The 15,680-nt window shown below is 50.7% G+C and overlaps 1 protein-coding gene across 1 annotated transcript in view; it reads left to right on the top strand.

Moving 5' to 3' along the window:
- The window catches only part of NEURL4 (neuralized E3 ubiquitin protein ligase 4), a gene marked incomplete at its 5' end in the record, with an annotated part of 63,072 nt that extends 50,013 nt beyond the window's left edge, over positions 1-13,059 (top strand). Inside the window, 8 exons of the mRNA XM_080979598.1 lie at positions 649-807; positions 1,949-2,128; positions 2,971-3,064; positions 4,326-4,433; positions 6,485-6,629; positions 7,545-7,657; positions 9,284-9,494; positions 11,211-13,059. Coding sequence (XP_080835724.1) covers positions 649-807; positions 1,949-2,128; positions 2,971-3,064; positions 4,326-4,433; positions 6,485-6,629; positions 7,545-7,657; positions 9,284-9,494; positions 11,211-11,415 — 1,215 coding nt within the window. The 3' untranslated portion in view covers positions 11,416-13,059. The remainder of the gene's footprint in view (positions 1-648; positions 808-1,948; positions 2,129-2,970; positions 3,065-4,325; positions 4,434-6,484; positions 6,630-7,544; positions 7,658-9,283; positions 9,495-11,210) is intronic.
- Between the last annotated feature and the right edge of the window lie 2,621 nt (positions 13,060-15,680).

Below are 15,680 nucleotides of genomic sequence, written 5' to 3'. Positions count from 1 at the left end.
TCTTGATTTCCACCTCTAAAAACTAGGTGCGCCTTATGGTCGGTTGCGCCTTATGGAGCGAAAAATACAGTGGTACCTCGCAAGACGAATGCCTCGCAAGACAAAAAACTCGCTAGACGAAAGGGTTTTTTGTTTTTTGAGCTGCTTCGCAAGACGATTTTCCCTATGGGCTTGCTTCGCAAGACGGAAACTTCTTGCAAGTTTGTTTCCTTTTTCTTAAAACCGTTAATACAGTTGCAACTTGACTTCAAGGAGCAACTCATAGAACGCGGTGTGGTAGCCTTTTTTGAGGTTTTTAAAGACTTTGGTGATTTTTGAAGCTTTTCCAAAACTTTCCCGACACCGTGCTTCGCAAGACGAAAAAAATCGCAAGACGACAAAACTTGCGGAACGAATTAATTTCGTCTTGCGAGGCACCACTGTACAGTATTTTTTGTGCTTTCATATTTTAAACCACCCTGCAGTCTTCGGGTGGAGGGCTGTATGGAAATTGAATAAATAAAAATAAAAATAAATAAGTGGTGTTGCACCAATGTTAAGACTGTGGCACATGCATTGGTGTGTGTGTGTGTGTTTTCTCGCATGCTGTCTCTACCCCTGCCCCGTGGCAAAATCTCTCGGCTCACATCCTGCCCTGTCTGTCCTCAGTTCCAGATAGACTCCTTGAATCAGCAGTGGACGTCGTCGCTCTCCTTGGGGGTCATTGGCAGCTCTCCTGAGCGGCTAAATTTCCCCGCCACGGCCTGCTCCCTCAAGCGCTCCACCTGGCTGCTGCAACGCGATTCGGTCTTCCACAACTCCCTCAAGGTGAGCAGAGGGAGGGAGGCGGTGGGCCGGGCTGCTTTCAAATACGTTCTGTGGCTTCCACCCTCACCCCCATACAGTGGTACCTCGGGTTAAGTACTTAATTCGTTCCGGAGGTCCGTTCTTAACCTGAAACTGTTCTTAACCTGAAGCACCACTTTAGCTAATGGGGCCTCCTGCTGCTGCCACGCCGCTGGAGCACAATTTCTGTTCTCATCCTGAAGCAAAGTTCTTAGCCCGAGGTACTATTTCTGGGTTATTGGAGTCTGTAACCTGAAGCGTATGTAACCTGAAGCGTATGTAACCCGAGGTACCACTGTATTTATTTATTGTGTTGACATTGTTTCAGAACAGGCTTCCTCAACCTCAGCCCTCCAGATGTTTCGAGATTACAATTCCCATCATCCCTGACCACTGGTCCTGTTATCTAGGGATCATGGGAGTTGCAGGCCAAAAACATCTGGAGGGTCGTGGTTGAGGAAGCCTGTTCCTGCTAATCGAGCAATTCGAAAGCACATCAAAGTGCAAGTAGATAAATAGGTACTGTTCCGGCGGGAAGGTAAACGGCGTTTCCGTGCGCTGCTCTGGTTCGCCAGAAGCAGCGTAGTCATGCTGGCCACATGACCCGGAAGTTGTACGCTGGCTCCCTCGGCCAATAAAGCGAGATGAGCGCCACAACCCCAGAGTCGGCCACGACTGGAGCCAACAGTCAGGGGTCCTTTAACCTTTACCTTTAAGCAAAATAAGGCCCACAGGCTGGATCCGGCCCAATCGCCTTCTGAATCCGGCCTGCGGACGGTCTGGGAATCAGCGTGTTTTTACATGAGTAGAATGTGTCCTTTTATTTAAAATGCATCTCTGGGTTACTTGTGGGGCACAGGAATTCCTTCATTCCCCCCCAAAAATATAGTCTGGCCCCACAAGGTCTGAGGGACAGTGGACTGGCCCCCTGCTGAAAGCGTTTGCTGACCCCTGCTCTATATAGCTCCATCCTTCTTTCAGACATGGTGATACATCCTCAGTATATCGCCATGTCTAGCTGGTGATGCATCACAGTGGAGTTGTGCGCAGACCCTCTGCCCTTGCGGAGCTGAGGGCCTCCTCTTCTCCAGACACCCAGCTTCTCCTCTTCCCTCCGCTCCAGATCTGTGAGAACTACGGCCCCAACCTGGACACCTGCCCCGAGGGGACGGTGCTGGGCCTCCTGGTGGATTCGAGCAGCTGCCTCCATCTCTACGTCAACGGCATGGACCAGGGCGTGGCCGCGCAGGACATCTTGAACCCCTGCTACGTCCTCATCGACCTCTATGGGCAGTGCGAGCAGGTGAGAGTGGTTTGGGTTTCCCCCAAGGATTTTTTTGGTGCTGGCTGTAGCCATGGACATGCTATGTGATCTGATGGTGAATTTGGGGGGACCCAATGCAAAAATCCTGAGGATCCATGGGCTTTTACCTTCCCCCTCCCAGGCAGCCTCCTTTATCACTAGCATCCCTTATCTCCCTTCCCGATCGCTTCCCGATCAGCTGCTTCCTTTCAACACTCCCTTCCCTCTTGTTTGCCTTAGTGTCTGTTCCTTTTCTGGAGCAGTTTTTTTTGCTCCTCCTTTTCTTCTAATTTCTCTCCTCGTTGCTTTAGTCTTCCTGTCTCCTCTCCTTGCAAGTTCGCTGTCTTTACCTCCCCCCTCCCAGGCAGCCTCCTTTATCTCTAGCGTCCCTTATCTCTCTCTCAATCCCACCGATCAGCTGCTTCCTTGCAACACCCACTTCCCTCTTTCCAAAAAAAAAAAGCAAAAAAAAAAAAAAAAAGCATGATCTGCTTTTTGCCCCTGGGCAATTCGGCTCCAGGGACCACACATTTGCTCCATGAGACGCACAGACATTTCCCCTTACATTTTAGGAAGAAAAAAGTGCGTCTTACGGATCGAAAAATACGGTATATATTTTGTGGTTTCATATTTTGATTTTGTTCTGTGAACCGCTCAGAGACCTCCAGGTATAGGACGATATATTATTAATAATAATTTTATTATTATTAATAATAATACCTTCATGGTCAGAGGCTTCTGAAGACCAATTGCCGGAAGCTCTTGGATGGGAGAGGGCTTCCTCCTCTTCCCAGATCTCTGTCCTTATTTTCCCTGCGTCTCAAGCACTGCTTTCTTCCTAGGTTACCATCGTGACGAATGACACTCCAGCCGTGGGTGCGGAGGGGGCTGACCCCCACAACCAGGGAGACATGGAGAAGGCAGACATGGTGGACGGTGAGCAAACAGCCCCACCCTGTCTCCCCTTTGCTTTTCCAGGATTGGTCTTCCTTGTTTCTGCAACCCTTGCTGCTGCTCACGGTGCAAGTTTGTCAGTGTTGTGAAAAAGAAAAGGTTCTGACCTTCTTTTTACTCCTTTGCCTAGTCCTCAGACCTTAGTTGGCACAAAAGAGTCTTTGAGAAAGAGTATTTTTGCAGAGTACAGTGGTACCTCAGGTTAAGTACTTAATTCGTTCCAGAGGTCCGTACTTAACCTGAAACTGTTCTTAACCTGAAGACCACTTTAGCTAATGGGGCCTCCCGCTGCCACCGTGCCGCCGGAGCCCGATTTCTGTTCTCATCCTGAAGCAAAGTTCTTAACCTGAAACACTATTTCTGGGTTAGCGGAGTCTGTAACCTGAAGCGTATGTAACCCGAGGTACCACTGTATTGCTGCTTTTATTATTAAAAAGTCTTCTTCCCCAACCACGATCAACAGCTTTTATTCACACCAAACACAACCAACTTTCTACCATCCAGCCAACCCACACCCAACACTAATATTGACCACTCTATATATGTTGTTGCTGTTTAGTCGTGTACAACTCTTCGTGGCCCCCTGGACCAGAGCATGCCAGGCCCTCCTGTCTTCCACTGCCTCCCGCAGTTTGGTCAAACTCATGCTGGTAGCTTCGAGAACGCTGTCCCACCATCTCGTCCTCCGTCGTCCCCTTCTCCTTGTGCCCTCCATCTTCCCCAACATCAGGGTCTTTTCCAGGGTCTTCTCTTCTCATGAGGTGGCCAGAGTATTGGAGCCTCGGCTTCACGATCTGTCCTTCCAGTGAGCACTCAGGGCTGATTTCCTTCAGAATGGATCTTCTTGCAGTCCATGGGACTCTCCAGAGTCTCCTCCAGCACCAGAATTCAAAAGCATCAATTCTTTGGCGATCAGCCTTCTTTGTGGTCCAGCTCTCACTTCCATACATCACTACTGGGAAAACCAGAGCTTTAACTCTACGGAACTTTGTTGGCAAGGTGATGTCTCTGCTTTTTAAGATGCTGTCTAGGTTTGTCATTGCACTCTATACAGGTACAATTTGGTGAAAGGTTGCTTGAATCATTGTAGGCCGCTGACTCATGTTGACTTAGTTCTTTTAGCGTTAAAGAAACAGCAGCCAGTTTTTTAACCGTGACAAAGTTCTGTTAGCCAAAGGTGGCACGTATCACCTGGAGAGGTGTGGGTGTCTGGCTCACCTGTATTGAACACCTGTATTTGCAGGTATCAAGGAGAGCGTCTGCTGGACTCCCCCCGTAGACCTGAACACCATGAAGACCTGTGAATACCACGCCCTCTGTGCCCGCTTCAAAGACCTCCTGCTGCTGCCTGGTGAGCAAAATTAGGCACATTTGCATAGATTTGCATGATTTATTCCATGCCGATCGGTCCTAGGAACATGCGCAAATTATATTTATGCTGTTTTTTATTTTATATTAAAAAACTGTTTAGGAGAGAGCCTTCTCTTTTCTTTTCTCTTCTCTTCTCTTCTCCCTGGTTTTTTCTGGCCCATGTAGGACCAGTCTGGATAGTTCACCTTGGTGAAGTCTTGACGTTTTCATCCCCCAAAAAGCTTTGAGTTTGAGTTTCCACTGAAATGAGGCTGCATTTTAATGTTTTAATGTTGTATTTTAATCTTGTTTTTTAAAGTTGTATTTCAATTAATTGTTTTTATATCTGGTGTTAGCCGCCCTGAGCCCGGTCTTGGCTGGAGAGGGCGGGGTATAAATAAAAATTATTATTATTATTATTATTATTATTATTATTATTATTATTCTCCAGCCAGTTCCCTTCGGACATTTTGGACTACAAAGTCCATCAACCAGTGGGGCTCAGCCGGATGGGAGTTGTAGTCCAAGTCATCTGGAGGAAACGAGATTGGGGAAGGCTTTTTTAGAAAAAGAGGAAGGGTGTGTAGAAATCAGACACCGCTAATTGAATACTTCAGCCTGCCAGGAACAATGCACCCTTACAGAACGAGTTCCCATAGTTCCCTGGGAAGAGGGGTTGATTGTTAAACCACTCTGGGATGGGGAAGGAGGGGTCTCCCAACAGCTCTCAGCACCCTTAACAAACTACACTTCCCAGGATTCCTTGGGCAGAAGCCAGGACTGGTATCACAGTGTTTTAAATGCATGATGCAAATGTGGCCTTATCTGCCTATTTCATGAAATTTATACATCGTTTGGTTGTAAAAACAACAACCCTGAAAATAGTTTACAAAACAGATAAAGGAATAAAATTATCTGTAAGCAAAATTAACAAAAAATGGAGGCCTTTGAACTAAAAACTGATTGGGGGGGATCTACACACAGGAAGAAACACGCTATAAGTACGTCAGAAATTAAATCGTTAAAACAAAAAGGGGAAAACGGTTATGTAAAATCGCAAAGATTTTTTATTTTTAATTGATCTGCAGTGCCACCGGCTGTTGCATGTTATAACGCACTCAAAACACTGTTTTTTGAGTAAGGTAGCTGAGTCCTCGCAGCAAGTTTCTTACCTTCTGAGTAAACAGAAATGCCCTGTGTCCAGGGTAGCTGTCTACCAGCTCCATCTGGTGCGCAGGATGAGACCCTCCCTGTCCACAGACTGTCTGGCCAGAGTGGTGCATGCTCTGGTTATCTCCCACTTGGACTACTGCAATGTGCTCTGCGTGGGGCTACCTTTGAAGGTGACCCGGAAACTACAACTATTCCAGAATGCGGCAGCCAGACTGGGGACTGGGAGCGGCCGCCGAGACCATATAACACCGGTCTTGAAGGACCTACATTGGCTCCCAGTACGTTTCCGAGCACAGTTCAAAGTGTTGGTGCTGACCTTGAAAGCCCCAAACGGCCTCAAAGGCCCAGTAGACCTGAAGGAGCGTCTCCACCCCCATCATTCAGCCCGGATGCTGAGGTCCAGCGCCGAGAGCCTTCTGGCGGTTCCCTCACTGCGAGAAGTGAGGTTGCAGGGAACCAGGCAGAGGGCCTTCTCTGTGGCCATCTTGGTGGCCTCCCAGCAGATGTCAAAGAGAAAAATGACTACCTGACTTTTAGAAGACATCTGAAGGGAAGCTTTTAATGTTTAATAGGTTATTGTATTTTAGTGTTTTGTTGGAAGCCGCCCAGAGTGGCTGGGGAGACCCAGCCAGATGGGTGGGGTATAAATAATAAATTATTATTATTACTTTTGAGTGATGTCAATAGGCAAGGAGTTCCACAGTTCAGGTGCAGCCGCAGTAAAACAGCTTGCTCTTTATTCGTTTTCAAAATGCAAATGCTATAGCCTTGCCAAAGGTTCTTTTTAGTGGCAGAACGCGCGGGGGCATATTTTGGGTTCCCCTCCCCTGTTTTTTTTCTGACCTGGCTGCTTCTGCCTCATCCGATCTCTTTCGCCAGACGACTACTTCGTGGAAGACCCCAAATTCAGCCTCTGCTACTGCGAGTCGTGTCACAAGCTCCGGGGCGACGAGGCCTACTACAAGCGGGGGGAGCCTCCCCGGGACTACGCTCTGCCTTTCGGGTGGTGCCGTTTTAACCTCAGGTACGGAGGCCGGACGCGGGTGGCGCTGCGGGCTAAACCACAGAGCCTAGGACTTGCTGATCAGAAGGTTGGCAGTTCGAATCCCCGTGACGGAGTGAGCTCCCGTTGCTCGGTCCCTGCTCCTGCCCACCTAGCAGTTCAAAAGCACGTCAAAGTGCAAGTAGATAAATAGGCACTGCCCCGGCGGGAAGGTAGATGGCGTTTCCATGCGCTGCTCTGGTTTCCCAAAAGCGGCTTAGTCATGCTGGCTACATGACCCGGAAGCTGTACGCTGGCTCCCTCGGCCAATAAAGCGAGATGAGCGCCGCAACCCCAGAGTCGGCCACGACTGGACTTAATGGTCAGGGGTCCCTTTACCTTTACCTTTACCTACGGAGGCTGGATTGGAAAGCCGGGGGGGCGGGCCTAACACCGAGCAAATTGGCAAACATACATACAGTGGTACCTCGGTTCTCAAACTTGATCCGTTCCAGAAGTCCATTCCAAAACCAAAACATTCCAAAACCAAGGCGCGCTTTCCCATAGAAATCAATGCAAAACGGATCAATCCGTTCCGGACTCTCCTGGCTTCAGCAGAGAGGGAGAGCTGCGCAGCGCCCCTTCAGCCAAGCAGGAGGAGAAATGGAAGGGGCTCCGTTTCTCCTGCCGCTTCGCTGAAGGGGCGCTGAGCAGAGAGGGGGAGAATTTTTTTTTCTTGTTCTCCCCCTCTAAAACAAGGTGCGTCCTATGGTCGGGTGCGTCCTATAGAGCGAAAAATACGGTAGATATCAGAAGATATGGCTCAGGCCAATGGTTCACCAATCCAGCATCCTGTTCTCACAGGGTTTCGCACTTATGGCATTCCTTCTTTTCTGTGGGTTCATTTCCCCCCCCCCCCCGGCACCCCGAAATAACCCTTTCCTCTCCTCTTGGCAGGGTGAATCCCCGGTTGGAGGTGGGCGGCACCTGTAAGAAATGGCACATGGCCTATCACGGGACGAGCATCGGATCCGTCCGGCGCATGCTGGATCAAGGAGAGCTGGTGCCAGGTAAGGGGGTGCCCAGGTTGTGTTTTCTGGGGGCAGGGGATGCCTGCTTCTGCCTCCGCAATGCCTTTGTCACTGTCCCGGGGCAGTTCCTCCCCCTGCTCGACGGACAGCCCAAATTTTGTTCCTAGGAAACCGCATCCCGTGAGATTTCGTGGGGAAAAGGAAGCACGCCCACTTTGAATTCTGTGGTTTTACACATAACAACCACCACCTGCTCCTTAGCAGGTCTTGAAATTAGGCGAATCTAACCTCAGATGAACAACAACGCATATGACATACAGTGGTCCCTTGGTTCTCAAATGCCTTGGTACTCAAACAACATGGAGGCCGAACATTGCAAACCCGGAAGTAAGCGTTCCGGTTTGGGAACTTTTTTCCGAAGCTGAACATGCTCCATTTTGAGTGCCACACTTCCATTTTGAGTGTTACGCCGAGGTCTGTCTGTTTTTGCGATTTACAGTGGTACCTCGGGTTAAGTACTTAATTCGTTCTGGAGGCCCGTTCTTAACCTGAAACTGTTCTTAACCTGAGGCACCACTTTAGCTACTGGGGCCTCCCGCTGCCGGAGCACGATTTCTGTTCTCATCCTGAAGCAAAGTTCTTAACCTGAAGCACTATTTCTGGGTTAGCGGAGTTTGTAACTTGAAGCGTCCGTAACCCGAGGTACCACTGTAATTTGTGTTTTTGTTTTTGCTGCTCTTTTTTGTGACTGTGTAGAACCCAGTCCAGCTACTGATTGATTGATTGATTGATTGATTGTGTGACTGCAGTACATTGTTTATTGCTTTCATTTGATGGACCAATGGTCTCATTAGATAGTAAAATTCACATTAAATGGCTGTTTTAGGGGTTGTTTTTAAAAGTCTGGAACGGATTAATCCATTTTGCATTACTTTCTATGGGAAAGCGCGCCTTGGTTTTGGAATGGATTTCCGGAACGGATTAAGTTTGAGAACCAAGGTACCACTGTACTGCTCTGTGTCATGATTTATTTAACAAAATAAATAAAGGCAACATGGAGTAGCCATGTGTGGAAAGCTCAGCACACACGAACTCAAACTTCGGAGGGCAGTGCAAGCTACCTGAGCGGGGGACCCTCTGCCGATCTAGACATCCCCAAGAGAGTGCGGAAGACAGTGTGGTATAGTGGTTAGAGCAGGGCTCAGCAAACATTTTCAGCAAGGGGCTGGTCCACTGTCCCTTGGACCTTGTGGGGGGCCAGACTATATTTTGAAGGGGAAAATAAAATGAACGAATTCCTATGCCCCACAAATAACCCAGAGATGCATTTTAAATAAAAGGACGCATTCTAATCATGTAAAAACATGCTGATTCCCAGACCGTCCGCGGGCCGGATTTAGAAGGCGATTAGGCCAGATCCGGGCCTTAGTTTGTCCACCCATGATGTCAGGTCTTGCTTTTTGCGTTATTATTATTATTGTTGTTGTTGAGATTTATACGCCGCCCTTCATCCAAAGACCGCAGGGCGGTTTACGGCCTAGACACTGAAAACGGAGGCACCAAATGCATACCGTAACAGTGGAAACAAGCAATCGCCGCTTCCCCCGTAAGCCCATTGGGAGAGGCTGACTCCACCTTGTGTCTCTTCCTCCTCGCTCTTCGCAGGAAGCACGTCGATCCTGAGCTGCCGCCCGGTCAAGGCGGACCCGCAAGGCGGCAACGGCGGAGGTGGCGGCGGCGTGGGTGGCGGGGGCGGCAGTGGGGGATACCACGAGCCCGAGGAGAACAGCTCCCACGGGCGCGAGGATCTTCAGCGCGTCTTGCTGTCTCCCACGTTGCGCTACGCCGGACTGGAGCCTTTTGCCACCAAAGTGCAGTACGTATCCCGCGGGGTGTGTGGGTGTGCTGTTACTGGGACCTTCGGTGATCCTGGCCGAGGAGCTGGTGGGGGGCAGTGTGGCGCAGTGGTTAGAGCAGCGCTTCTCAAACCCAGGTCCCCCAGCTGCTGTCGGACTACAACTCCCATCATCCCTGGCTGCTGGTCCTGCCTGCTAGGCACTCTGTCACAAGAGACCAGGGCCCTGCGGGACTTGACATCTTTCCGCAGGGCCTGCAAGACAGAGCTGTTCCACCAGGCCTTTGGCCAGGGCACAGCCTGACTCCCTCCCTCGGCAATATTCGCGGAGCTCTGGCCCAATGGGTGCCAGTGGCTTGAATTAATTAATTTTATAATGAATGATTTTAGAGTGTTGTTTATGCTGTACTTTTGTACTGTTTTATTGTTGTTAGCCGCCCTGAGCCCGGCTTCGGCTGGGGAGGGCGGGATATAAATAAAATTTATTATTATTATTATTTATTAGGGATGGTGGGAGTCGTAGTCCGACAACAGCTGGGGGTCCGGGTTTGAGAAACGTTGGCGTTGAGAGTGTTTGACCCTAGCAGCTGGGAGATCAGGGTTCGGATCCCGCCGCTCAGCTTGGGGGGTGGGCAGTCGCTGCCTTTCTCTGCCTAACCTACCTCACGGGGTTGTTGTAATCGACAAGGAGGAGGAGCATGTGGAAGCAGTAAACGGAATAAAAAAGGAAGGGAGCGAGAAATGGGTTCTTATTTCCTCTCCAACTCAAAGAAGCAGACCGTTTGGCAGCAGGTGAGAGAGCAAGCAGGGGGAACGTCCAGGTGATACTGTTTATCTGGATTGAAGAGCAGGGAAACAAATTCTCAAAATCCAAGAGTTTAGAGATCTCCCCCCCCCCACTCCCTCCCCCCCCAAAACCCCTGGTAACTTGAAGACAGTTGACAGGATCAGGCCAATTTCAGGGGGCCAGGTGACCCTCACCTCTCTCGCCCTGACCTGGCCACTGTGATCCACGCGACGGTCACCTCCAGACTGGATTATTGTAACTGCTCTATGTGGGGCTGCCCTTGAGACTGACCCAGAAACTCCAGCGGGTGCAGAATGCCGCGGCGAGACTCCTTAGGAGATCCTCAACGCGGGATCACATTCACGCTTTACCAGTTGCACTGGCTCCCAGTGGAGTACAGGATCAGGTTTAAGGTGTTGGTTTTGACCTTTAAAGCCCTATGTGGCCTAGGACCCACATACCTACGGGACCGCCTCTCCTGGTATGCCCCAAGGAGGACCTTAATGACAACATTTTGGAGGTCCCAGGTGGTTAGATTGGTCTCAACTAGGGACAGGGCCTTTTCAGCACTGGCCCCGACTCGGTGGAACGCTCTGTCCCAAGAGACTAGGGCCCTGCGGGATTTGACATCTTTCCGCAGGGCCTGCAAGATGAAGCTGTTCCACCAGGCCTTTGGCCAAGGCACAGTCTGACCCCCTCCTTTGGTAATCCTCGCAGATCTCTAGCCCAATGGTTGCCATTAATTTGATTCTGAATTGATTTTAAAATGAACTGATTTTAGAATGCTGTGTTACTTTTATTGTTGTTAGCCGCTCTGAGCCCGGCTTCGGCTGGGGAGGGCAGGATATAAATAAATTATTATTATTATTATTATTATTATTATTATTATTATTATTAGGTCTCCTGCTAACCTCACGGCCCCCTGATTCTGTCCGCCTTCTCTCCCGCAGATTCAAAGACCCAAAGTCCCACCGGCAGCACTCGGCCCAGGTGGCCTTCCAGGTGTGCGTCCGCCCCGGGTCCTACAAAGTCTGCGCCCAGTCGCTGGCGACCCCCGAGCCCCTGGACCCCCGCTTCAGCAGCGCCGACATTGAGTGGGTCACCAAGGAGAAAGGTGCTACCGTCCTCTACGGGCTCCTCGTCCGCGTGGAATGAGGACCGCTCCCCGCCCAGGAGCGCTGACGATGACGACGCCACGGCGTTCGGCGGGGAGGAGCGGCGGGGGTAGCGGCTGTTGCCAAAAAACAAAACCCCCGACCCCCTGCTACGCACAGACTGGGGGGGGGGGACGACGACAGCTACGGCGATCGACAGGCACAAGAGACTGCCCCCCTCTCTCTCAGTGGGGCAGAGGACGGCGTCGCCCCCCTGTGGCCACAGACGGCTGCTTCTTCTACCCCCCTAATTTTTCCTTTTTTTGCACAGAGACAAGCTAAACTTGGGGGGTTGGGATGTTTGGGGAGTGTTGAGTTGAGCCTTGTATTTAAGAGCATGAGGGGAGGGGTTTTTTTGGGGTAAGCGGGGCAGGGGAATTAGCTGCCCCAAAAGGACTTTTGCAGATTTTGGGGTGTGGGGGCTCTTTCTGGAACGCCCAGGGGTTTCTATACCGGCAAAATTCACCCTTTTCCTCCCTCCCTTCCAAACCCGCCCTCCCCTGCAGTGTTGAGTCTGTTCATTGGGAAAGGATAGGAAGTGGGGGGGAGTTTTGGGGGGGTGATATTGGCCCCCTCTCTTTTTCTTCGACGGCTGCATTGCGACAGGACATTTCAGGAGGGGGGCGTGAAGGGGGCAGAGAGTAGGGTTGACCCAGCCGCTGCCCCCTCCCTGGAAGAGAAAGCAGAGGTGCAGATTCGCACTCGCCCCCGAAGCGTGGGTCTCTTTGCTCCTTAGTACGCGTGCGTGTTTTTAATGGGGGTCCTTCTTTTTCATCCCCCCACCACCACCCTCTTTCTTCAGCCTTCTGCACCAACTGTGTGTACCACCCCAAAGAAGGTCGTGGAATAAGGTGTGTGTGTGTGTGTGTGTGTGTGTGTGTGTGTGTGTGTGTGTTTAATTAACGCAGCCTGTGAACAAGCACTTACCCCGTGGAAGGTTTCAAAGGTGGGTTCCGGGGGGAAAGAGAGATGGATTTCTCAAATTTCACGCCTAGCTTCTCAAACTCAACACCCGTACCACGATTTCCCTCCGGTTATTCCCACCTAAGAGAAGAGACACGGATTTATCAAATTTCACACCCAGCTTCTCGAACTCGCCACCAGTACCACGATTTCTCTCCAGAGAAGACTCCGGTGATTCCTCCTCTCTCCCCCCCCCCCCCCCCCCGTTCCCTGTACAACAAGCACATCGTCCTCTCCCCCCCCCCCAATTAAATTTCCTTGCTCTTTTTATCCTGAAGGAGCCCGACACACATTTCTCAAGTGTGTGTTAACACCCATTTTCCCTTTTCAAGCCTATTGATTATTCCCCACCCCCTTCCCTTATTTATTTAAAACCTTGTGTTGGTTGTCAAATTAAAATTAAAAAAAAATGTGAATTTTCTTGAGGGGCAAAAGGGTACATGGCTTTTAATGCCCACCCCGTCCCCCTTTGATTATATATATTTTAAATGGTATTTATGCTGCTTTTTCACTTTATTTGTTGGAAAATGACATGCATTGGGGTGTTTTGTTTTTTTTACCTCTGTAAAAAAACTTCGTTTCCTTTTTCCCCTTCTTTTTTTTTGAACAAAAGTTTCAAAGGTTGTACAGTGCGTTTCTCCCCAACTTCCTTGCAAGGGTTTATAAACCAGGATTCAGCTGGTTCAGTGTCTGTGTCTCTTTTTCCTACAACCTAAGAACAGCCTAGGGACGCGGGTGGCACTGTGGGTTAAACCACAGAGCCTAGGACTTGCTGATCAGAAGGTCGGCGGTTCGAATCCCCGTGACGGGGTGAGCTCCTGTTGCTCGGTCCCTGCTCCTGCCAACCTAGCAGTTCGAAAGCACGTCAAAGTGCAAGTAGATAAGTAGGTACCACTCTGGCGGGAAGGTAAACGGCGTTTCCGTGCACTGCTCTGGTTCGCCAGAAGCGGCTTCTTAGTCATGCTGGCCACATGACCCGGAAGCTGTACGCCGGCTCCCTTGGCCTGTAAAGCAACAAGATGAGTGCCGCAACCCCAGAGTCGGCCACGACTGGACCTAATGGTCAGGGGTCCCTTTATCTTTAAGAACAGCCTGCTGCGTCAGGCCAGCAGCCTACTCAGTCCAGCATCCCCTTCTCAAAGTGGCCAACCAGATGCCTCATTGGGAAACCTGCACGCAGGATTCGAACACAAGACCTGCCTGCAGTTTCCAGCAACTCGGACCCAGACGCATCGCCGCCTTCAACTGCGGCAGGAGAGCACAGCCACCGATAGCCCTCTCCTCCTCCAGGAATTTGTCCGATCCTCTTTTAAAAACACCCAAGTTGGCCTCCTGTGGCAGGGAGTTCCGCAGTTCCTGGATGAGCAAGTACGTCTTCCTCCTTTTCCTAAATCTTCATGGCAGGTCCACGATTTCCTGTGTTACAAAGAAAACTTTCCCTTTGCCATGCTTAATTTTACAAGCTTCTATCGTGTCTTCCCTTAAACTAAAAGGTCCCAAATGCCGCAAACTGCACGGCAGTCGTCGAAATACGTTATTTGGGGGTGGCACCCTGTTTTCCGGGAGCTGCAGAAGATCGTGCTTGTAACGAAGGACGGAAGGGTGGGGTGACCCCCTTCTGCTCTTTCCCCATCCGCCATTGGGGCGGCAAGAGCTTGGAAGCAGCATCCGAAAGCTGCCTTGCATCCCAGCACAGACTGGCAGCATCTTCTCACTAACCCTAACCCGGGCATTGGACCTGGGACCTTCTGTACGCCACCCAAGCCACAGGCCTTCCCCATGATTTGCAGGAAGGTATGGACATCTCCATGGTGGGACGCGGGTGGCGCTGTGGGTTAAACCACAGAGCCTAGGGCTTGCCGATCAGAAGGTCGGCAGTTTGAATCCCCGCGACGGGGTGAGCTCCCGTTGCTCGGTCCCTGCTCCTGCCCACCTAGCAGTTCGAAAGCACGTCAAAGTGCAAGTAGATCAATAGGTACCGCTCCGGCGGGAAGGTAAACGGCGTTTCCGTGCGCTGCTCTGGTTCGCCAGAAGAGGCTTAGTCCTGCTGGCCACATGACCCGGAAGCTGTACGCCGGCTCCCTCGGCCAATAAAGCGAGATGAGCGCCACAACCCCAGAGTCGGTCACAACTGGACCTAATAGTTAGGGGTCCCTTTACCTTTACGGAAATCTCCATAGGCTCTGAGCCTGTGTCACTCCTTGCCACTTGGCGGGCCCGACTCTAGCTGCAGGGAGACTTTGCGAGTGGGCGTGGCAGGAAAGCACATGTCCTTCCTTAATAAATCATTGCATGCAACCCCCAATCTGAGTAGCACAAGGTTTAGGGGAGTTCCAGGCATGCTTACCCAAGGTTTGTGGTTGCTTTTGGGAAAGTCACAGCAGAGACTTGCGGTGTCTTTGGGGTAGATGGTTTCTTTACACAAGTACAGAACTTGAGCCTACAGATGGGATTCACAGCTTAATCCAGGCTTCCTCCACCTCACCCCTCCAGATGTTTTTGGCCTGCAACTCCCATGATCCCTAGCTAGCAGGACCAGTGGTCAGGGATGATGGGAATTGTAGTCTCAAAACATAGGTTTGCCTATGCCTGCCTTAAGTTCATTTTTAGTGTCTTCTGCATAGAAATGTAGAAAATCAAACCAAACAATGTTAAGCCCCTTGCATTAGAGAAGGGAGATCACAGAAGCAGGTATGACTGGTCTCCAGATTCGAACTCAGCAAAGGTTTTCTATCTGCAACTCCAGTGAAGCTGAGGACATCTCTTACTGCTTGAAAAGAAAAAAAAATCGGGCTTATTTTATTTTCTCGAATATATCTTTTTCACATGTCATAAACATAATTTAAAATCATTGTCATTTTCTGGCGAAAAGCATAATAGCAGCCCTTTCTTGGACTCCTGGGTCCCCCTCTCAGTTGGGGGAGAGCGGGCAGCCCGGTCCCGGACTCCTGGGTCCCCCTCTCAGTTGGAGGAGAGCATTGAGCCCTTTCTCGGACTCCTGGGTCCCCCTCTCAGTTGGGGGAGAGCATTGGACCCTTTCTCGGACTCCTGGGTCCCCCTCTCATTTGGGGGAGAGCATTGGACCCTTTCTCGGACTCCTGGGTCCCCCTCTCAGTTGGGGGAGAGCGGGCAGCCCGGTCCCGGACTCCTGGGTCCCCCTCTCAGTTGGAGGAGAGCATTGAGCCCTTTCTCGGACTCCTGGGTCCCCCTCTCAGTTGGGGGAGAGCACTGGACCCTTTCTCGGACTCCTGGGTCCCCCTCTCAGTTGGGGGAGAGCATTGGGCCCTTTCTCGGACTCCTGGG

Source organism: Podarcis pityusensis (assembly GCF_964106645.2).
Source record: "Podarcis pityusensis genome assembly, chromosome: 13".
Taxonomy (NCBI): Eukaryota; Metazoa; Chordata; class Lepidosauria; order Squamata; family Lacertidae; genus Podarcis; species Podarcis pityusensis.
Note: the sequence above shows the minus strand (reverse complement) of the source record. Positions and strands in the feature narration are given on the sequence as shown.